At 45.6% G+C, this 22,751-nt stretch overlaps 1 protein-coding gene across 1 annotated transcript in view; it reads left to right on the top strand.

The window, feature by feature from the left end:
* Positions 1–22,751, top strand: part of RBPJ (recombination signal binding protein for immunoglobulin kappa J region) — a 70,369-nt gene that overhangs the window by 42,692 nt on the left and 4,926 nt on the right. The window contains exons 2-10 of the mRNA XM_060246210.1: positions 4,338–4,376; positions 8,072–8,167; positions 9,631–9,796; positions 12,776–12,950; positions 14,018–14,155; positions 14,285–14,397; positions 16,761–16,901; positions 20,373–20,528; positions 22,051–22,154. Coding sequence (XP_060102193.1) covers positions 4,338–4,376; positions 8,072–8,167; positions 9,631–9,796; positions 12,776–12,950; positions 14,018–14,155; positions 14,285–14,397; positions 16,761–16,901; positions 20,373–20,528; positions 22,051–22,154 — 1,128 coding nt within the window. The remainder of the gene's footprint in view (positions 1–4,337; positions 4,377–8,071; positions 8,168–9,630; positions 9,797–12,775; positions 12,951–14,017; positions 14,156–14,284; positions 14,398–16,760; positions 16,902–20,372; positions 20,529–22,050; positions 22,155–22,751) is intronic.

Genomic DNA, 22,751 nt, shown 5'->3' with positions numbered 1-22,751 from the left:
AAAAGAAATATCTGCAAACGTAAGCTCAGCCACTTGACTGGACAGGTGAGGCTTGGGTAGCTTCATGGCACAGGGGCAAATAGGGTTGCTCTCTCCCTGTTGCTTTTTCACTAGAAGGATTTGTTTGTATGACACAGCGCCACACTTTTTAATAACCTCTTAATTATTATTTGTAAGAGAGTGAAAATGGCTTCCCAGTGACCAGGTAAGGACGGCTGCTGTGAATTAAAGGAACATTGGTTCTTCCGTGCTGTTCCTGTGTCACAGTGAAGAGATAAGATGGCAGAAATGAGCCTGGGTTTGTCATTTCAGTGAACTTATTTGCAAGGCTATGCTTGTCTTTTCTCCCTCTCCTTCTTTGTTATTGGAAGCTATTAGTTGCAAGTATTTCATCTGACCTGAGTTGATGGGACTGAAGGTACAGCTCTGGTGCTGTAGCTATGGGAAACAATGGTGCTGGGTTGCGGGTCTCACTGTTGTTCTTTATGTTTGTGCTTAAGTGTGGTGTAGTAGTTAGAATGTCAGAATCTAGGAGACCTGGGCTTGAATCCCTGATCTGCCATGGAAATTTGTTGGGGTGACCTTGGGTCAGTTACTGTCTTGCAGCCTAACCAACTCTGAGGATTTAGGGATGGGCACGAACCTAAAAATTCCATTTCAGGACAGTCTTCAAGCTGAACAAAGAAATGCTCTGAAATTGTCAGTTTGGGTCCCCCTTTTTCTGTTGCTGGGAGAAAGGGGAGGAATTGCCAAGGGAGGCTTAAATGGCTGGCAGCCATTTAACCTGTTCGTTTCGCTTCCCCTGCAAAACAGGACAGGTTAAATGGTTGCTAGCCATTTCAGCGTAACAGTTGATGGGTGGATCCGCCCTGCTGTTAAGTTTAAATAGCTGTCAGCCATTTCAGCCTAACAGTGGGGCCGATGTGTCTGTCAGCTGTCAGTCCAAAATGGCTGGCAACCACTTCTCACGTCTGTTTTGCAAAATTGACCAGTGAAATGACTGGCAGCCATTTAAACTTAACAAGGGGGTGGGCGTGCCCATCAGCTGGTAGGCTGAAATGGCTAGCAGCCATTTCCCCAGTCCATTTCACTTCCCTCTTCTTGGAAACAGGAGGAAGTGAAACCAACCAGTGGAGAATGATTTAAGTTGCTTGGGGTTCTTGTTGAGGAGAAAGGAACAATGTAGAGGAAGTAAATACTGTTATTACATGGAATAACACTGCTTACCTCTTAAAGCAGGGGTAGGAAACCTTTTCTTTGCCAAGGGCCATATGGATATTTATAACATCATTCGCGGGCCATAAAAAATTATCAACTTAAAAAACAGTGCTTCACTGAGGGAGAATGATTCAGGCCAGCAAAATTAATGCAAATAATTGTTTTTCCCTTGTCCAGCAGGAACTCAGTAGCATATTAGACCACATCCCCTAATATTAGCATATTAGGTCACACACTCATTAGCATATTAGGCCACACCCTCTGGGATAATCAAGTGCAAACTGAGCTGTGACAGTAACTCTTCCAGGCCCTGGAGCAATTCTGGCCAGCCAGCCAGCCAGGCCCCAGGGAGACTGTCGCACAGTACATCTGGGCCCTGTGATCCCTGCCTGGCCCTGGGGAGGCTGTTGCATAGCGCGGCTGGGTTCCACGATCCTTGCTGGCCAGCCAGGCCCCAGAGAGGCTGCCACATGGCTCAGTTCAGCCCAGCAATCCCCGATGGCCACACCAAGTGACCTCGAGGGCCGTATTTGGCCCTCGGGATGGAGGTTCCCCACCCCTGTCTTAAAGGTATCTATAATCAGGGAAAGTTTGTGATAATTTTACAAAAATTGTGTCACATAGTTCATACCTCACATTACTCCTACCAGATTATATAGATCAATGTCTTGAGAAGTTTCACATCATAAACATGCAGATCTTTACCTGTTATAAAATTCACGTTTACGAGTCATGAAGTTCATCTGTTTCATGCTTTCATTTTGGTCAATCAGATTGGGATGGTGGTCAGTCAATTAGTTTGTTTATCTTCTGTGATCCAAATAATTTGGCAACTAGTTTTGTGTACCTACGGGGTTTTGGGCTTGTTTCTGAACTGATAGCTTCCTGTTGCACTAGGATAACAGCTCTTTAAAGGCAAGGAAATTATAAGGGCAGTTTGTTATGTTCCAGGGTTGTCGTGGTGGTGGAAAGTACTGTCAAGTCAAAGCTAGCTACAGCACCAGTTATTTCATTATTTAGACCCACTGGAGAGCCAGTTTGGTGTAGTGGTTAAGTGTGCGGACTCTTATCTGGGAGAACCGGGTTTGATTTCCCACTCCTTCACTTGCACCTGCTAGCATGGCCTTGGGTCAGCCATAGCTCTGGCAGAGGTTGTCCTTGAATGGGCAGCTGCTGTGAGAGCCCTCTCCAGCCCCACCCACCTCACAGGGTGTCTGTTGTGGGGGAGGAAGGGAAAGGAGATTGTGAGCCGCTCTGAGACTCTTCGGAGTGGAGGGCGGGATATAAATCCCGTATCATCTTCTTCTCCACTTCTTCGGAGTGGAGGGTGGGATATAAATCCAATATCTTCTTCTTCTTTTGAGTTATGGTGGCCCCTAAAGTTTTGCAAGGCAAGAGGTGAACAGGGGTGGTTTGCTAATGCCTGCTTCTGTGTAGCAACCTTGGACTTCACTGGTGTTCTCCCATGCAAATACTAACCAGGGCTGGCTCTTCTTATATTCCAGATCTGGTGGGATTGGGCTACCGTGAATATCCGAATCAGGGCTCCAAGAACACAGGATGCTTAAAGGAGCTCCTTTAGATTCTGACTTATTTTTGATTATGAGTTCCCCAAACTAAATATTTTCCCCAGGTATTTTTCTACGTAATCTTTATTCCCCCCCCCCCATGCAGTTGAGATAGCTTAAAATTAATTAGCTCTGTTGCTAAAAATTCTTAAAATATATATTACCTCTTTTAATTGTGATGTCTTAGTGCGTTAATATAGACATGTTGAACTCATTTTGTTCTTTGGATATTTTGCTCCTTCTCTTCCTTTTTTGAAACGGATGAGAACATTTATACAGACACACACACCCAGTTTCAATTGCAGGATAAATCTTCTAGCTTTGGCAAAAATGGAATTTATCTGAAACACTGCAAGTGTTCTTGTATATATATATATTTATTAATAAATGTGTGGTTTCCTATTATAAAAGCTCTGTGGGCTTTGGCAGGATCTAGGGAAGAGTGAGTTAGGCGGCAAAGTGGCAGTGGATTGCAGACAGAGTAGTTTTTATGTCGTATGAAATTTTTATTTTCAAGAAAGAAGAGGGAAAAGGGAAAATGGAAATAGAAAAGTAATAATACATCTGTAAAGAAAAATAGAATACATTCTGCTTGTCACTGTAGAATTCAAATAAAAGAAAATTTCATTACACTGTTACACGCTTAGCCTCTCATCACAGTAGTCATATAGAATTACCGTATTTTTTGCACCATAAGACGCACTCCCCCCCCCAAAAAAAGTGGGGGGGGCAATCCACTGCCTCCGCCTCTGATCCCGGCGCTTCCCCCGCGCCTGCCTGCCTGGCTCCAGCTCTGACACTTACAGCAAGCGCCGGGATCGGAGGGCAGAGGGAGCGATCCTGGCGCTTGCTATAAGCGTCAGAGCTGGAGCCAGGCAGGCAGGCACGGAGGAAGCACGCTGCCCTCTCCACAGCCGGCGCTCGCAAAGCGCTGGGTTTGCGGAGGGGGCAGCGTGGAGCGATCCCAGCGCTTGCTGGAAGAAGCTGGAGCCAGGCAGGCAGGCGCGGGGGAAGCACCGGGATCGGAGGCGGAGGCAGCGGATCGCCCCGCAGGAGGAAGGTGCGTCCTATCGTCCGGAGTGCCTTATAGTGCAAAAAATACGGTATATTGTAAATTCACATTTAGGTTATCAAGTTAGCTTGTATTTCAACCATATAACTTGAAGAATATTAGCCACAGTTCACACCAAAACAACTTAAGTGTCTAGCCATACATGTAACTTCTCCCAGTATTCTCTTGCTTCTTCCTTGGATTTCCCAGCAAGCAATAGCAATAAATAGTCCACCTCTGCTGCTGCAATATTTTCCCAATCAGTTCCTGTTTTGTGGGTAGTTCTTGGAGCTTCCGTTTCTGAGCAGACAAAATCCTAGCTATGTATTAATATGTGCCATTAAATGTCTTGTCTCTTTTGTATAATCGCTAGGATACATATTCAGCAAAAACAGTTCTGGCTTAAGAGGAATCTGCATCTTCAACATTTTCTGAATTGGCCTTACTTTAAAGACCTTCTTGCTTCAGGGTTGCTCACAACTGACTGTTTTATTTTACAGGAAATTCGGTGAGCGACCTCAGCCTAAACGGCTCACCAGGTAAGGCTTGGCTGTTCCGTTATGAACTAAGACCTGGTCCTTGCAAACAGGAATTCAGTTATGCCTGGGCCATTCAGACTCATGGGAAATCACAAGGTTGAAAGTTACACCCTATAGAAAGCTTAGATGTCGGAAAGCTTTGCTGTGGCTTGGTGTGTATTAAAGAGAGAGGTGGGTGCACAAGTCCTGCCTGAGTATAGCTTGTGAGGCTGGACAGTTTAACACTGCAACACGCTTCTGTATTTTTAAATATAAACTCTTGACTGATTTCGCACTAAGCTTGCTCCGCAGCAGGCTTCCCTTTTTCTCTGCAGTAAGCTAGTGTGTTCGCACAAGCGGCTCCGTGCCACCATTTTTCATCGTAGCAACCCCCGATTTGATGTGCAACAGCATAAACCTAATTGTTTAGGTTGCCTTGACAAAAAACGGCTGCATGGAGCAGCTTGTGTGAAATCGCTAGCTTGCTCCGGAGAAGAAGGGAAGCCTGCCGCGGAGCAAGGTTAGTGCGAAATCAGTCTGTGTTTGTCTCTTTTGGAGTATAAAAAAGGTAAAGGTAGTCCCCTGTGCGAGCACTGAGTTGTTACTGACTCATGGGGTGACATCACATCACGATGTGTTCTTGGCAGACTTTTTTACGGGGTGGTTTGCCATTGCCTTCCCCAATCATCTGCACTTTACCCCCAGCAAGCTGGGTACTCGTTTTACCGACCTCGGAAGGATGGAAGGCTGAGTCAACCTTGAGCCAGCTACCTGAACCCAGCTTCCGCCGGGATCAAACTCAGGTTGTGAGCAGAGCTTGGACTGCAGTGCTGCAGCTTACCACTCTGCGCCCCCAGGGCTCCTTTTTGGAGTATAGCCAGTGACTATTATTTGAGATCTACCTTCGCCAGAGTTTTGCAGTGAAGCAGATTTTGTATGAAGTTGCCTTCCGCTGAAAATGCATCAGCTGTCCAGGCTGACTGAAAGAAGGGGAGTTTGACTGTGACAACGATCTGTAAAATGGCTGTAACTGTTTTAATCTGCTGACACAGCCCTCTATTTGAAGATGAAAACAGCAGGTTAAAACAGCGCTGCAAGAGAGAGCAATGAAACCATCAGGTCACACCTGATATAGCACCAAAGGGTCTGGGAAAACAAAAGAAAACAAACAAAAAAAAACCCCTTCACCTAATAACCTCCAGGCCAGAAATTCCTGTGTCAAGTGAGTATATGCAGCGGGATGGTTCCACCAGGGTCATGTGGCAGGCGCTGAAGATGCCCTCTGACCTAGGCCGTTTGGAGCCTGAAAGATAAGAACCAGCAGGGGTTGTTTTGTAGAAAAACAGGTGGCGGAGCTCATTAGCAGATGCCACCCCTGCCCAGTCAAAAGCAACCTGCTGCAAGAAAGGAGAGCCCTGGACGAGCGAGGCCTGCTTGGGCTGGCTAGAGATCCAGCCAGCCCAAGCAGGCCTCACTCGCCTGGGACTCTCCTGGGCCGCCACCCCCCCCTCCCCCCATCGAAAGGCCAGCAAGCCACCCACCGCCCAAAATCATGTAAGAAGTGGAGAAAGGGTGGTGCAGGATTCTCCAAGGGTTAATGAGGGCTGCTGGGGGCGTGGCAAAGCCCCTGGTGGCTGGCTGGCTGGCTGCCCGCTCTCCTAATCCAGAGATTCTTATGCAGCTGCACCTCCTATTCAATGGACAAGGTAGGTGGGGAGGAAGAGGGGGAACCCTCGGAAAGGTTCAAGAGCTGTGCTCCCGTGAGTGCCTGCTGAATCTGAGGCTGGAGAACCAGTGTTTTCAATTTGGCTTGTAAATGGAGTTCCTTCATAACTGCTGAGAAATGGAGTTCCTTCATAACTGCTGAGAAATGTTCTCGAGCTAGACCAACATACAATCTTATAATCCATTTTTTTAAAAAAAAAATATTACTTGCTGCCTTTCTGCCACAATAGGAGCATCGAAAGGATCCCTTACCATGCATTAAAATGTACAAAACAGCATAAACAAGAATGAAATCCAAAGCTAGTAAAGAACTACAGCACCAAGAAAATAAAGCAAGTCTAAAGCATCAAGGAAAGGAAAGGTTCCCTGTGCTGCAAGCACCACTCGTTTCGACTCTGGGGTGACGTTGCTTTCGCAACGTTTTCCCGGCAGACTTTTATGGGGTGGTTTGCCATTGCCTTTCCCAGTCATCCAAACTCCCCCCCCCCCCAGCAAGCTGGGTACTCATTTTACGACCTCGGAAGGATGAGTCCGCCTGGAGCTGGCTACTTGAAAACCCAGCTTCCGCCGGGGATTGAACTCAGTTTGACCACAGAGCCTTCGCTAGTGGTCTCATTGTTGTTTGGTTCGAACATTGGGGAAGCAGGACAGGCAAGTGGAAAAACTCTTGCTCCGAGCTGCTGTTTTTTCACTGCTCTGCCCTTCCTGGGTGTGGCCTATGAGGATTCCATTGGACATATAAAGATGTGGTGGGGTCCTTTAAAGCAGGAGTCCCCAACCCCCAGGCGGTGGACCAGTACCAGTCCGTGGCCTGTTAGCAACCAGTTCATGAGTTGTATAATTATTTCATTATCTGTTACAATGTAGTAATAATAAGACGACGACACTGGGTTTATATCCTGCCCTCCACTTGGAGTCTCAGAGCGGCTCACAATCTCCTTTATCTTCCTCCCCAACAGCAGAGGTGGGTGGGGCTGAGAGAGCTCTCACAACAGCTGCCCTTTCAAGGACAACTCTGCGAGAGCTATGGCTAACCCAAGGCCATTCCAGCAGCTGCAAGTGGAGGAGTGGGGAATCACACCTGGCTCTCCCAGAGAAGATTCCGCACACTTAACCAACACACCAAAATCCCGAAACCATTGCCGCTCCCCACCCCCAGTCTGTGGAAAAATTGTCTTCCACAAACCAGTCCCCGGTGCCTAAAAGGTTGGGGACCTCTGCTTTAAAGCATTTTTGTTGTCAGTGGCTGGGGTGAGACAGAACAGAAGAGGGGGGAGGTTCTGTTGGAGGGTCAGATCTCAGGCAAGGCTGCCCCTCTCCTGCTGGCAGTTCAGTACTTTTTTCAGGGCTGTTTTTGTAGCAGGAACTCCTTTGCCAAACCCCCCTGATGTAGCCAATCCTCCAAGAGCTTACAGGGCTCTTAGTACAGGGCCTACTGTAAACTCCAGGAGGATTGGCTATATCAAGTGTGTGTGGCCCAATACTGAAGATATTGATGATATTGGATTTATGTCTCACCCTCTACTCTGAATCTCAGAGCGGTCACAATCGCCTTTATCTCCCCTCCCCTGCACAACAGACACCCTGTGAGGTAGGTGTGGATGAGAGAGCTCTTACAGCAGCTGCCCTTTCAAGGACAGCTTTGCGAGAGCTATGACTGACCCAAGGCCATTCCAGCAGCTGCAAGTGGAGGAGTGGGGAATCAATCCCAATTCTCCCAAATTAGAGTCCGTGCACTTAACCACTACACCAAACTGCAAAGGAGTTCCTGCTTTTTTTCTTCTTTTCTGTTGTATCTGAGAAGTCAATCATTAATGTTCAGTAACCATAACACACCAGGTATTTTAAGTATCTTGTTGTTCAACCAGTTATGCTTAAATAGATTTTTGCTTGTGCCAAAAAAAGAACAATTGAAATTTAGAGATGTGCAAATTATATAATATACAAAATACATTTTGATTAACTTTTTATTATACTTTTTCAATTTTTAGGGAAGCTATGAGAAATTATTTAAAGGAGCGAGGTGATCAAACAGTCCTAATTCTTCACGCAAAAGTTGCACAGAAATCTTACGGAAATGAAAAGAGGTACGAAAAATGTCACGTGTGAACCAGTTCTCCAGCTTTTCTCGCTTTGTTGAGGCATCTGCAATATCTCCTTTTTCCCTGGTTCCTGGAAGTCTCATTTGATGGACTCTATTAAAAATTGTTTCTCTGGGATCCTTAAGTTTTTCAGTGTAAACTTAGTTGTAGGTATGTCTAAAATGGTGTTTTAAAAAGTTTTCTTCTGTTTTGTCCAGTAAATGGTTACTGTTTTGTATAGAGCGCCATCTAGTGTCCAGAAGGCATTTAGAAGCAGGCCCAAAAGAGAAAAGCAGAATGAAACCTATGTCTGTTTCTAAAGTTATCAAATATCTCCAGCATATACCACAGGAGAAGATTGCAGTGGAGAAGGACAGCTCTGAGAGAAATGTGCTTTATCAGCTCTTATAACTTTCAGTTCTCTTGCTTATTTAATTCTCTCTGTAAAATGGTTCCTTGCATCCCCTCATTCCTTTAGATTAAAGCTCCCTGTTGCAAAGCAAAACGGATTTGCTCTAGAATGGAACAATTGCTAGGAATATGCAGTCTCAGAAATTGTGTGTGCTGTGAGATGATTGACCAACGGTGTACCTGTGACCAACTGAAGTTGGAGTCCTGCAGGTTTCAGTGGGGCGAAAGTGCACACTTGGCTTTCTTCCACTAAACATGGTAGGACTTTTGAATGCAAAGCTTTGACTGGGTTGTGTCTGAGACTTATATCTAATTTGGAGCATTGTAGATAACTTTCTTCTATCACAAAGCCGGGGCTGAGTATCTTCTACAGTTTTGCAGTCATGATTGTGTCACTGAGATGATGATTTTTTGGGGTGGGGGGGTGGGGGGAGGTGTCAGGTCAGCATCCTCAAATTTCATCCTCAGATTCCATTTTAAAAACAGCAAGTTTTTAGGCTTTAAAACTGTGATGAAAGTGTGTCCTCAGTGCATGGTAAAATCTTGGAAGCCTCGAGTGGAGCTTCTGCACTGAAAGGACATTGTTTGTATGCCCATGCCAACTTTGTCCTTTACCACGGCTACTAGAAGTATCAGAACTTATTCTGATACTTCTAGTAGCCGTGGTAAAGGACAAAGTTGGCATGGGCATACAAGCCAGTTTCCTTTCTGGTGATCAGTATAGGCCACAAGATGCAGCTTTTCTTAGCTTGGCTTCTAGTAATTTTGTGCATAACGTATGCAATTCAGTAAAGAGTCCTTAACAAATGACACCTAATGCAGATGTGATCCTAACCAGGATTCCCTCTGAGCTGAGTTAGCGTGAGCTGGCTCACAATTTTTAAGCCTCCGTCTCACACATTTTTGTCGTAGCTCAGGAAAAATGGCCCCAGAGCAAACTAATTGATGGAGGAGCTCACCGCTTTCATGCCGGTAGCTCACAAAGGAGAGTTTTTGCTCACAAGACTCTGCAGCTTTAGAGGGAACTTTGATCCTAATGCACCTTGCCTTTCCCTTAGGTTTTTTTGCCCCCCTCCGTGTGTCTACCTTATGGGTAGCGGGTGGAAGAAAAAAAAAGAGCAGATGGAGCGGGACGGCTGCTCCGAACAGGAGTCCCAACCGTGCGCCTTTATTGGGATTGGCAACAGCGACCAAGAAATGCAGCAGCTGAACCTGGAAGGAAAGGTGGGTGGAGGATTGCCCTGCTGGTGACTGCCGAGTTCACTTTGGAGTCTTTTGATTGACACTCTGGGGGGCAGAAGGCGTTAAGTCCTTTGATGGAGCAGAAGAATAAACGGTGTTCAGAGGCTCAGTACTTTGCTGTGTGAGCTGACCTTGCGTCAGTTGCTGTTTATTTATTTTTTTATTTTATTCTATGACTTGTATCCCGCCCTTCCCATAAAAATGGCTCAGGGCGGCTCACAGCAACAATAAAACAGAGTTTAGATTATTATTACATATATAAACATTTTAAAAAGTCAGAACATTTAAAAACCTAAAAACTTAAAATCTTAACATCAAATCTATACAGTATGGTTCACTGTTTTGCACCATCTTGGCTCCCCTTCAGTAAGATCCCCCTTACCTTTCTAGTTACATGTTCATTCTACCCTTCCTCCAAGGAGGAGCCCTCTGTGGTTTCCCTGTCCTCATTTTGAGCCTCACAACAGCCCTGTGGAGTAGTCTAGGCTACAAGACTGAGCAGCTTGCAGTTTCATGACAGTGTAAGAACTTAAACACAGACCCCCCCCCCCCAGGTCCTTTTACCGCTTCACTATGTCTTTGCAGCAGCTGTTTGCATTGCAGAAAGGATGGGTGACTAAAACATGAACTGTGTGCATAATTTCTTTTTCTCGTTGCAGTCCCTAGAAACAATTACTGAAACTTTCTAAAACTTCTTTTTTTTAAAAAAAGGACCCCAGTTATTATGTTTCCACATGCAGATGAACCTAATGTCATTCCAAGTTTTGCTGTTGCAGACAAAAATGCAGCTGAACCAGCTGAACTGAAGGCTTAAGAAACTGAGTTTCCTTTATCAACAGAGAAATCGGTAACAATAATTCTATGAAGCTCCTTAAAGAGCTAGGGGAATACGTTTCCCTGAAGGATTTGAAAATTTCAGCACACTTTTGTAAAGCGGTATGCCCCAACTTTAGGGAAGATGTTTTTTCGTATTGCTTGTAGGGATGGTCTGAAAATAGCTTACTAAACTCTTTCAACTCCTCCACCCTATTGTGCTGTATTGTTGGGAGAGGGGCAGTTTAATAAGCAATTTCCAGACAATCCCTAATTTGATCCATTTATATAGGGCTTTTTACATGGGCCCCTTGAAGAATGGCAGTTGGAGTAGTAGCAACAGCCAAGGACGGTTTGCGCTGTCATCCACCTTAAAAAAAACAATCACCTTCCTGTTATTGTGTCTTTATTCTCTCTAGTTGTGAGCTGCTTTAAAGGCTGTGTAACAGGCAGCAAGATAACACTCACATTCTGTTTCAAAAAAATACAGTTACAGTATGTTACAACTACTAGAAAGCATCTGGAAAACACCGGTCTGTGTTGCTATTGAAATATATCACACTCAGGAGGGGCCATGGCTCCAGTAGTATAGCTTCTGTTTTGCATGCAGAAGGTCCCAGGTCCAATCCCTGGAATCTCCATTTAAAAAGGACCATTCCTCTTCTGATGAAGTGTGCTTAGAGCACACAAAAGCTTACATCCTGAATAAAACTTTGTTGGTATTAAAGGTGCACCTTGACTCCTACTTTGTTCTAAGAGGAGGCGATGTGTACAAGATCTCTGCTGGAGAGCCACTGACAGTCTGAGTAGTTAGTACTGAACTTGGTGGTCTGATCAGAACAAAGGAGCTTTAAATCTTTAACTACTCTATAGAGTTTCATGATTTGAAACTCTATAGAGTAGTTATGTTCTTACACAGCTTCAAGAGGGGGTTAGATAAAAATATGGAGCAGAGGTCTATCAGTGGCTATTAGCCACAGTGTGTATATATAAGTGTATGTGTGTGTGTGTATATATATATATTTTTGCCACTGTGTGACACAGAGTGTTGGACTGGATGGGCCATTGGCCTGATCCAACATGGCTTCTCTTATGTTCTTATGAGGGGATGCTAAATGTATGCTCTGTATTCTTGGGGCGGGGGCACAGTGAGAGGGCTTCTAGTGTCCTGGCCCCACTGATGGATCTCCTGATGGCACCTGGTTTTTTTGGCCACTGTGTGTCACAGGGTGTTGGACTGGACGGGCCATTGCCCTGATCCAACCTGGCTTCTCTTCTGTTCTTATGGAGCAGAGGTCCATAAGTGGCTATTAGCCACAGCGTATTGTTGGAACTCTGTCTGGGGCAGTGATACTCTATATTCTTGGTGCTTGGGGGGGCACAGTGGGAGGGCTTCTACTGTCCTGGCCCCACTGATGGACCTCCTGATGGTGCCTGGTTTTTTTGGCCACTGTGTGACACAGAGTGTTGGACTGGATGGGCCATTGGCCTGATCCAACAGGGCTTCTCTTATGTTCTGTAGACTTGTCTATGGAAGGGAGGAAGTATGTGCAGAGTTATTCCACATCCAGTGTGCTTAGATAGGAGCAGAGCTGCATAGGGTTGCAGACTTAATTTACTTAATATTTTCATGCCACAGGAGGTGGTGGCAGCTACAAGCATAGACAACTTCAAAAGGGGATTGGATAAGAATATGGAGCAGAGGTCCATCAGTGGCTATTAGGCACAGCTTATTGTTGGAACTCTCTGTCTGGGGCAGTGATGCTCTGTATTCTTGGTGCTTGGGGGGCACGGTGGGAGGACTTCCAGTATCCTGGCCCCACTAGCGGACCTCCTGCTGGCACTTGGGTTTTTTGGCCACTGTGTGACACAGAGTTTTCAACTGGATGGGCCATTGGCCTGATCCAACACGCCTTCTCTTATGTTCTTATGTTCCTTATGTGTGACTACAAAAGAACTACACCATAGGGCTGTGCTGAAAGATACACAGAGGACACCAGATTTAAAAATTTATTATTGTTTACTGAAATCCCTTTCTGCATTTCACCTCCTAAATCTCCTGACGGCTCGATTCAGGACTGCATAAATCCTGCGTGGGTATCTGTCTTTGGGATGAAATAGAAAACAGTGGTCTGTTCTGTTCCGCAGAACTATTGCACAGCTAAAACCTTGTACATATCCGACTCTGACAAGAGAAAGCACTTCATGTTATCGGTAAAAATGTTCTATGGCAATAGCGACGATATCGGCGTGTTCCTCAGTAAGCGGATCAAAGTCATCTCCAAGCCTTCTAAAAAGAAACAGTCATTGAAAAATGCGGACTGTGAGTATTAGCGGCAACTGTCTGGTGACTCTGTGGCTATTGCTGGTGCCTAGACTTAGAGCAAGGCCCCCCCCCACCTTTTTGAGCCTGCGCCTTTTGCTACCAAATGTCTGCCACAAAATGGATACCAAAGGAGGTGGAGCTAGTTGCATAATGGTTGCCACTGGAGATCCTTGTACTGTGGTGGCAGCTGCTGCCAAAGCAGCACTTTTAGAAATTTGCACAGCCAGTCACGTCAAAAGCCTTGCTGCACAAAAGCCTTGCGTGACCCAACCCCACCAGTTTGGTGTAGTGGTTAAGTGCATGAACTCTTATCTTGGAGAACCGGGTTTGATTCCCCCACTTGCAGCTGCTGGGATGGCCTTGGGTCAGCCATGGTTTTCATAGGAGTTGTCCTTGAAAGGGCAGCTGCTGTGAGAGCCCTCTCCAGCCCCACCCACCTCACAGGGTGTCTGTTGTGGGGGAGGAAGGGAAAGGAGGTTGTGAGCTGCTCTGAGACTCTTCGGAGTGGAGGGCGGGATATAAATCCAATATCTTCATCTACCTCACAGGGTGTCTGTTGTGGGGGAGGAAGGTAAAGGAGATTGTGAGCTGCTCTGAGATTCAGAGTGGACGGTGGGATATAAATCCAGTTATTTCTTCTTCCTCTTCCACCTCCTCTTCTTCGTCTTTTTCCTCTTCCTTCTCCTCCTCTTCCTCCATCTCTTCCTCTTCCTCCTCTTCTTCCTCCTCCTCCTCCTCTTCCTCCTCCTCTTCCTCCTCCTCTTCCTCTACCTCCTCTTCTTCCTGAAAACATTTGGTGGGCTCCAGGAAAGGTTTGGCAGGCACCAATAGCTTAGAGCACACAAGCGATTTTGCATGGGTTTGCGGGGGGGGCGGCTGCTTTTTTAAAAGACACACTTGTCAATTTTAGCTTATATCCAAAGCACTTCAGGTTTTATTTCGAAGAAATCCTTTATCTGTGGATTTAATGGAGTTGCTTGTACAAACCGTTTAAACATACATGTTTGCTTTTAACGCACCCTGTCGTTTTAACGGATGATATAGTGAAGCCGGTTTCCTTTCAGTGTGCATCGCATCAGGGACTAAAGTGGCACTATTTAACAGACTCCGGTCGCAAACGGTGAGCACCAGATACTTGCATGTCGAAGGGGGAAACTTCCATGCCAGCTCACAACAGTGGGGAGCCTTTTACATTCACCTCTGTAAGTAAAGGTTAAATTATGCTTAAAAATCCTTGACAGTGTATGATTGTATGATGCCGTAACATGCCTTCTGTCGGGCATAATATATTGATGGGTGTCATTCCATTCTAATACGTCTTTTTTGTGCAGTGGATGACGATGAATCAGAAGGAGAAGAATTCACCGTTCGAGATGGCTACATCCATTATGGACAGACAGTCAAGCTTGTCTGCTCCGTTACTGGCATGGCACTCCCAAGATTGGTATATTTCTTTGCTTTATAACCTGCCCTCTCTCCCCTTTTCTATTGCGTTGTCATGGCAACCCCGTGAGGAAGGTTAGGCTGAGTGTGCATGATGGCCTGTGGTCACCCAGCAAACTTCCATGACAGAGTGAGGATTTCAACCTGAGCCTCCCATAAAATCCTAGAGTTGGAAGGGATCTCCAGGGTCATCTAGTCCAACCCCCTGCACAGTGCAGGAAACCCACAAATACCTCTCCCTAAATTCACAGGATCTTCATCGCTGTCAGATGGCCACCTAGCCTCTGTTTCAAAACCTCCAAGGAAGGAGAGCCCACCACCTCCCGAGGAAGCCTCCCGAGGAAGCCTCACGGTCAGGAAGTTCTTCCTAATGTTGAGCTGGAAACTCTCTTGATTTAATTCCAACCCGTTGGTTGAAATTAGAACCCACTCAGTTCTACCTCCCAGATTGTATTCCCACACTTTAACTGATATTTTAATGACTGGCAGGCCAGCAAATATTCTATTCTTAGCTAAATTCCTTGTGTAGGCCATGGAATCATATCACAGAATCATAGAGTTGGAAGGGACTTCCAGGGTCATCTAGTCCAACCCCCTGCACAATGCAGGAAATTCACAGATACCGCCCCCTAAATTCACAGGATCCTCATTGCTGTCAGATGGCCATCTAGCCTCTGTTTAAAAACCTCCAAGGAAGGAGAGCCCATCATCAGCTTGTGATTCTCTGTCTTGATCCAGGTGGGTAGCCGTATTGGGCTGAAGTAACAGTATAAAGTTAAAGTCATTAGTTGTAGATTTTTCTGGGCTGTCTGTGGTCTTGGCATTGTAGAACCTGACGTTTTGCCAGCAGCTGTGACTGGCATGCCCTATTTTCATGGTTTCCAGTTCTGAAAAACACAAAATGCTCTACATCTTACAACAGCACTACAGATAAGATTAGAATTTCAACAGCCAATCCATATATAAAAGAACCTCCTCAGGAAAACCTCCTCTAATAGCATGTTACAGCCTGGGAAACTCCTGTAAGATAATGACTCAGTTCTACCCCACCTTCCTGAGTAGATATAAATTACCTGCCTACCATCTTCTTCTCACTTTGACACAGAACTCTAGCCTTCTGTGTTATACCTCTGAAGATGCCAATCACAGCTGCTGGCGAAACATCAGGTTCTGCAATGCTAAGACCATGGCCATACAGCCCGGAAAATCTACAACTAATGAACTCTGGCCATGAAAGCCTTCAACAACATAAAATTAAAGTCCATTGGCACCTCTAAGATGAACAAAGTTTTATTTAGGGTGCGAGCTTTCGTGTGCCAAGCACACTTCCTCAGACAGTACCTGTCGTCTTCTTTTCTTCCTTCTCTTCCTAGCTGAGATAGATAACTATTAAAAATTTGTAAATCAGAGGAGTACAGAAAGACATCTTAACCACTATTCATGCTTGCTGTCTTTCTCAGTGTCACTTTCAAATTTTTAATTACTAATTAAACACCTATCTAGTTAATGTGAACCAAAATATACAGGTTTTGACTAGTAATTCATCTTCAGGAACTATCAGACTGGAGATATTTACATTGCCACCGCTGCTAATTTAAATAATTTCTGTTTAGTTTGACCCATCTCTTCTGTATAAAGTATCTTGGGGAGAGCAGCAGAACACAGTGGCTGAAAGTCTAAATCCATGTTGCAGAGAGCAAGTTTGATGTAGTGATTAAATGCATGGACTCTTATCTGGGAGAACCAAGTTTGATTTCTCACTCCTCCTCTTACAGCTGCTGGAATGGCCTTGGGTCAGCCATAGCTCTCGCAGGAGTTGTCCTTGAAAGGGCAGCTTCTGTGAGAGCTCTCTCAGCCCCACCCACCTCACAGGGTGCTTATTGTGTGGGAGGAAAGTAGAGGAGATTGTAAGCCACTCTGAGATTCAGAGTGAAGGGTGGGATATAAATCCAACATCATCATTATCATCAGTTATTGAATTGAACTGTTTAATGTAGTTCATTGTGGAGGTGAAGAGAGGGAGCTGTGAGCAGTGCAGCCCTCCCAGTTTAGATCCGGATTGTCTTGGAGAAGCTGCCGTTCTCCCAGGCTCCTACCTCCTTTCCTACCTTATGGGATTGTTGTGAATTATGTGAACCATGTAAAACATCTTGAGCATCGCAGAGTGCACCGTATGCGCAGAATGTGATAGACCTGTGGAAGTTCTTTGTTAGCTGGTATGTTAGCTGGTCCTAACACAGACATCTAGGGGTACTTATTTCTATCCAGGTGCATGTGCTGGCGCAGAACAAGTTAAATCCATGTGTGTTCACGGCAAAATAAATACACTGGATTTCTAACCATTTCTCTGTGCTTCCCGCGCAGATAATTCGGAAAGTGGACAAACAGACTGCATTACTAGATGCGGACGATCCAGTGTCACAGCTCCACAAGTGTGCGTTTTACCTTAAAGATACCGAAAGAATGTATTTGTGCCTTTCTCAAGAGAGAATTATCCAGTTTCAAGTAAGTTAGTCGGTTAAGACCAACAAAGGCGAAACGAATTGTAGTGCAATGGTGCTTAGCCAGGGAGCAGAATGCATGAAGTCTGCAGGGGCTACCTGTGGATTCTAGCTACCTGGATGTCACTAGAGGAACCGTGACATCAGGGCTGGGTGCCTTCTGGCTCCTAGGGGAGGCTGTGGTTTGCTGGTGCTGGGAATGCATGGGATGGAGAAAGTAGAGAAAGAAGTACTTTTCTCCCTTTCTCACAATACAGGAACTCGTGGGCATTCGATGAAATTGCTGAGCAGAAAGGTTAAAACGGATAAAAGGAAGTACTTCTTCACCCAAAGGGTGATTAACATGTGGAATTCACTGCCACAGGAGGTGGTGGCGGCCACAAGCATGGCCACCTTCAAGAGGGGTTTAGATAAAAATATGGAGCACAGGTCCATCAGTGGCTATTAGCCACAGTGTATGTGTGTATATAAAATTTTTTGCCACTGTGTGACACAGAGGGTTGGACTTGATGGGCCGTTGGCCTGATCCAACATGGCTTCTCTTATGTTCTTATGGAAGGGTAGGGCAGGATGTGTGTTCATACAGCGCCATATAACCAGGCTTCGTTCTCATGAGGGTAGGTGGGGCTGATTTTGAAAAAGTTGAGCTCCTGTTAGGTTTTTCTGAATGACTTCAGAAAAAGGCTGTAAAGCTTCACACTGGTGCCGTTTGGAATACAGTAAACTTGAGATGCCTGGAAAAAGATCCAGGTGATAAAAGGCTGTCTTGGAAATTTATTCTGCTCCAGCCGGGGCTTTGAGGAAAAGAGATGATAAAAGACTCGGGGGAAGCTGTGGGAGGGAAGAACAAAGCAAGAGTCAAGTGGCACCTTTAAGACCAACAAAGTTTTATTCAGAATGTAATGTGCTCTAAGCACACTTCATCAGACAATAGTACAGAATGGCAAGCGGTCCTAAATATAGGTCGTTTTCGCACTTAGCGTTTGCTCCCCTTATTCCGCGGCGCAATTATGTCCGGATCATTTTTCTCGTTTTCGCACATTGCCTCTTTAGTGGAGTCACTTTCCATGAAGCCCCCGCTCAAATCGTTTTCGCACTAGCATCGACTTGAGTTTGATGCCCTGTCAATCATTTTTTTTTAAAGCGCAAGTCTGGTTGCGTAACTACGTAACAACGTAACAAGAGCGTCACGTGTGCCGCTTCTGCTTATGGATTGGCTGCAGCTGTAGCATCCTCCACAGCCCTTTATGTGTTAACAGAAGCATTCACAGTGGAGAATCTGGATGTCAACTTCCCGCCACTGATGGTGATTGGCGGGTGCTCAGCGCGCTCCGCGGAGTCGTCTGGGTGTCCCCAGTCGCCTCCGCTGGCTGCGTGGACTAACGCTATTTCGTTATAACGAAATGGTTGCGCCATAATGAAATGGTTATGGCGACACACTACACGTTGTTCAAACTGGAGAAAGCTTTTACATTTAAGCCTCCCAGCACTAGTGTGTGTGTGTTTGGCAGGTTCTTCCCTTCCCAGCCTCGCTCCCTCTCGGGTGGCGAAGCTGGGATTTCCTCCGCGCTCTGCCCTTTCCCCGGCTGGCGCTTGCAGCTGCAACGGCGACCTAACGAACTAATGAAATGGTTGCGCCATAATGAAATGGTTATGGCGATACACTACACGTTGTTCAAACTGGAGAAAGCTTTTACATTTAAGCCTCCCAGCACTAGTGTGTGTGTGTGTGGCAGGTTCTTCCCTTCCCAGCCTCGCTCCCTCCCGGGTGGCGAAGCTGGGATTTCCTCCGTGCTCTTCCCCCTCCTCGGCTGGCGCTTGCAGCTGCAACGGGGACCTAACGAAATAACGCAACAGCGGAAAAGCAATAATATCGCTATTACGCAAGAAATATGAAGTTTTTAAAAAAAAAATGGCCGTGCAGGCACTTTTGGGAAGCGCCGCGAAGGGCTGATGATTGGCCAAGGGGGTGGATGGGGTGGGAGGACGGAAAGGGAGAGGGTGACGCCCACAAAGCAGTCGATCCGGCGTGGATGGATTTCCCACAGCAAACTCCGTGGAGTGGATCCGGAGGTTTTCAAAAACTCCGGAAGCAGGTGGATCAAGATACTCCGGCGTGAAACCCCTGCAGCGCCGGAGCAAACCACAGCGCCGGAGCAACAGGTGCGAAAACCAGGAAAAGATCCGGAGGTAAATGGGGTGCTACGCTAGTGCGAAAACGGCCATAGAGAAAGTGGGCAGTGAGTTAGTATGCAGAGTCATGGAAATAGTTTTTAGCAGATTAAAAGAATAACAAATTGAGGTCTGGCGTTTGTTAGCTAGCGTTAACTGGGCTGAAACAACAGCAATTAAGTTGGAATAGCAGATTGATGTCCATGTACTAAACCCATTAAGTATCCTGGGTGTGAAGCGCAATACATGAGACTGTTGTAATGTTTTTGTTGTTCAAACAATGAGGGCATAGGTTTCTCAGAGGTTTGATTTAAGCATGTAACACACATATAAATGCAATTCTAGTTTGCCATTAGAGAAAAGAATGCATTAAAATATAGTGGAAGATGGTTTAGTATATGTAATGAGATAAACAGCTAGTATCCCTATTTGAGTAGGTCAATACAAATATTATTATTCTGATACACTATTCTAAAAGAGAAATACATCGGAATACCGTGAATATATAGCTATATCTGGTGAAAGTGGGTTTAGTATATGTAATGAGATAAAAAAAAACCCCAATATCCTTGTTCAGTCCTGGGGAGGTGTTTATTCCAAGTTTCATAATAATTTGTAATTCAGCAGTTTCCCTCTCCATTCTGTTCCTGAAGTTTCTTTGCTGCAAAACAGCAATATTGAGGTCACCCATTGTAGGAGGGAAGCAAAGACCTGGGAGATGTAAATAAATCCATGTTTGGCCTAACATTGGGTTTTTCCACATTCTCATTTTCCTCGCTTGCAAGTTCCTGTTTTCCCCGGGGGATTTTCTGTTCTGCACGTGCTTTGCTCCTTGCAGGTTTTTATGCCAGACATTAATTGATGCAATATCAAATTGACCACTGGAGGGAACAAAACATAGGTGGAATAGACCCTGCTCCGACCCAGGAAGGAAAGGAAACTTACAAACAAGGAAAATGAGAATGTGAAAAAAAGCCCACTATAACACCACAGCACTTTGGCCTCAGCACAATATAGCTTTAACCGAATATACCAACCTAACTCTTGAAGGCACTGTCTATCCAAGTGCTCTTTTGAGACCCTAACCTTGTGGCTGAGTGTGTACTTTAGAAAGCAGGGTGAGCATACGAGGGATCAAGAGCTGCCTCCCTCCCCAACATACACAATTTCTATTATTCTTTATCATTTGAAAAAGGCATTCTGTTCTCCAGTTTCTTACATCAAAGCCAAGCTGTGTATTTTTTGTGTGTCTTTGTCAGCATCTTGCCTAATCATGCTCTCCCCCCCTCCGCTCCCACCAAAGGCCACTCCATGCCCCAAAGAACCAAATAAAGAGATGATTAACGATGGCGCTTCGTGGACGATCATCAGCACGGATAAAGCAGAGTATACCTTTTATGAGGGGATGGGACCGGTGCATGCTCCAGTAACACCTGTGCCTGTTGTGGAAAGTCTTCAAGTAAGTCCTTTTTGAAGTTTGTGTTTTTATTTGATGGGGGTTCTGTTAAGTTGTTTCCGACGAACAGAGAAGGGGTTTGGGTGATTCTCAGTCATTCCCTCCCAACTCTGGTGGAATGCTGCCTTGGTGTTTAGCCGCATGTCCTTCATATGGCCTTGAACTTTGACCAGTTTTGCTTCTTCTTTGTTAAATCTTAATTGCTGCAAAATACCATTCTCTTACCGTCGTGTATGCTTGTACACACGTTTCATCTTCACGACAGCTCCGGGAGGTAGGTAAGACCTGGGCCAAGTTCATGGCTGAGTGAGATTTTTGAATGCAAATCTTTATGGTCTTAATGCCCATCCAGAGCACTATGGTAGTTTTAAGGTGAGTGTCCCTATACGATGCATGCATTTGCAAGCATGCTTTCGTTGCATTTGCATGATGCATCTTTAGGTGTGGACTTTTAAATATTTAATGTGTAAAAAGGGCACCTATATTTTGTGGCTTTTGAAATATCATCTCTGGGGTATATTTTGGCATGGTTTTATTTAGGGTTTTGGCCTAGTACACAGCTACAGACCAGTGAAAGCAATAAACACCCTCATTTCGTCTTTGAAGAAAAGAAAGGTGTTTACAACCATTCATAAAATGCAAAAAGGGGGTATTTTATCTCTTAACTTTTAAAATTCCAGCATATAATAAGGATCAGCCAGCATTCATAAAACTTGCCTGTACACTGTAAAATTTGTCTGCATCCTTTGGTAGTATGTTAATTTAGTCAATACAATGGCATCCTAGTCTTGTACAGAAGAAGGAGGAGGAGGAGGAGAAGATATTGGATTTCTATCCCGCCCTCCACTCCGAAGAGTCTCAGAGCGGCTCACAATCTCCTTTCCTTTCCTCCCCCACAACAGACACCCTGTGAGGTGGGTGGGGCTGAGAGGGCTCTCACAGCAGCTGCCCTTTCAAGGACAGAGGCTCAGAGCGGCCTACAATCTCCTTTATCTCCCTCCCCCACAACAGACACCCTGTGAGGTGGGTGGGGCTGGAGAGGGCTCTCAGAGCATCTGCCCTTTCAAGGACAACCTCTGCCAGGGCTATGGCTGACCCAAGGCCATTCCAGCAGGTGCGAGTGGAGGAGGGGGGAATCAAACCCGGTTCTGCCAGATAAGAGTCTGCACGCTTAACCACTACACCAAACTGGCTCTCCAGAAGGAGGTTGTGTTTTTCCCAGGTATGTTACAGAAACTTATTTTAGCATCTGTAAGCAGATTTGAGGCTAACTCGGAGTCTGAAGAAGCTATCAATTCTTTTAAGTGGTCTTAAAAAAAAAAAAGAGGATAATGAAAGGACTGCTGAGCACAACTTCCACCTCACTGGCTGTTGACTCAGCAGACTTCTTCCATTGATGCCAGCTAGCTGAACATAGCAAATTACAGGGAAGCGCTTTGATTGTGTTAGGTAGCATTTGGGTATATTCTCCGTATCGCAAGCGATAACGCTTTCTTGCCTTTCTTCTGCCTTTCTTCTTCCCTAGCTGAATGGCGGCGGAGACGTAGCAATGCTGGAGCTAACGGGACAGAACTTCACTCCAAATTTACGCGTCTGGTTTGGGGACGTCGAAGCGGAAACCATGTACAGGTGCCGTACTGCTCCTTGGGCCTCTTTAGCGTGGCGGGCTTGGGATGCGCTGAGGGGACGTGTCGATTTTTCTAGGCCTCACACGGGGCTGAGAATGTTGAACTCTCAAGTTTAACCATCAAATTCAGCTTAACTTACCTACTAAGCAAACCTTAAAGTAAGTGGCTCTTTGTGATAGTCAAGAAAATGTGAGGACTCGCCGTTTAATAATCAAGAGTTGCCCATCGGTGAGGAAGAGAGTCTGTCCCTGGCGCCCCCTAAAAAGACAAGTCAGTGGGTTCTAGATCAAATCGAGCCTGAACTCTTCCTAGTAGGGTTGCTAGTCCCCAGGTGGGTAAACAAAGAAGAAAACAAGCTTTAAACAAATGCACGTAGTTTTTTTATGCAGTCAGTTCATAGGGAACCGTTCGTGCAAACAAGAAATGTAAGCCACTGTATGTGAGCTGTTGCCTTAGCACGGGTGCCTGATAAAAATGCAGGCGGCCAGTGGGAGTGGCAAATGAAACACGAAGAGAACTTTGGACTCGTGTAGCTGCACCTGTTGAATGGAGAACTGCTACCGCTACACCATTTGAATATACACCTGCGTCTCTCAGA

Source organism: Heteronotia binoei, chromosome 9 (genome assembly GCF_032191835.1).
Source record: "Heteronotia binoei isolate CCM8104 ecotype False Entrance Well chromosome 9, APGP_CSIRO_Hbin_v1, whole genome shotgun sequence".
Taxonomy (NCBI): domain Eukaryota; kingdom Metazoa; phylum Chordata; class Lepidosauria; order Squamata; family Gekkonidae; genus Heteronotia; species Heteronotia binoei.
This window is presented reverse-complemented; position numbering and strand designations above follow the sequence as displayed.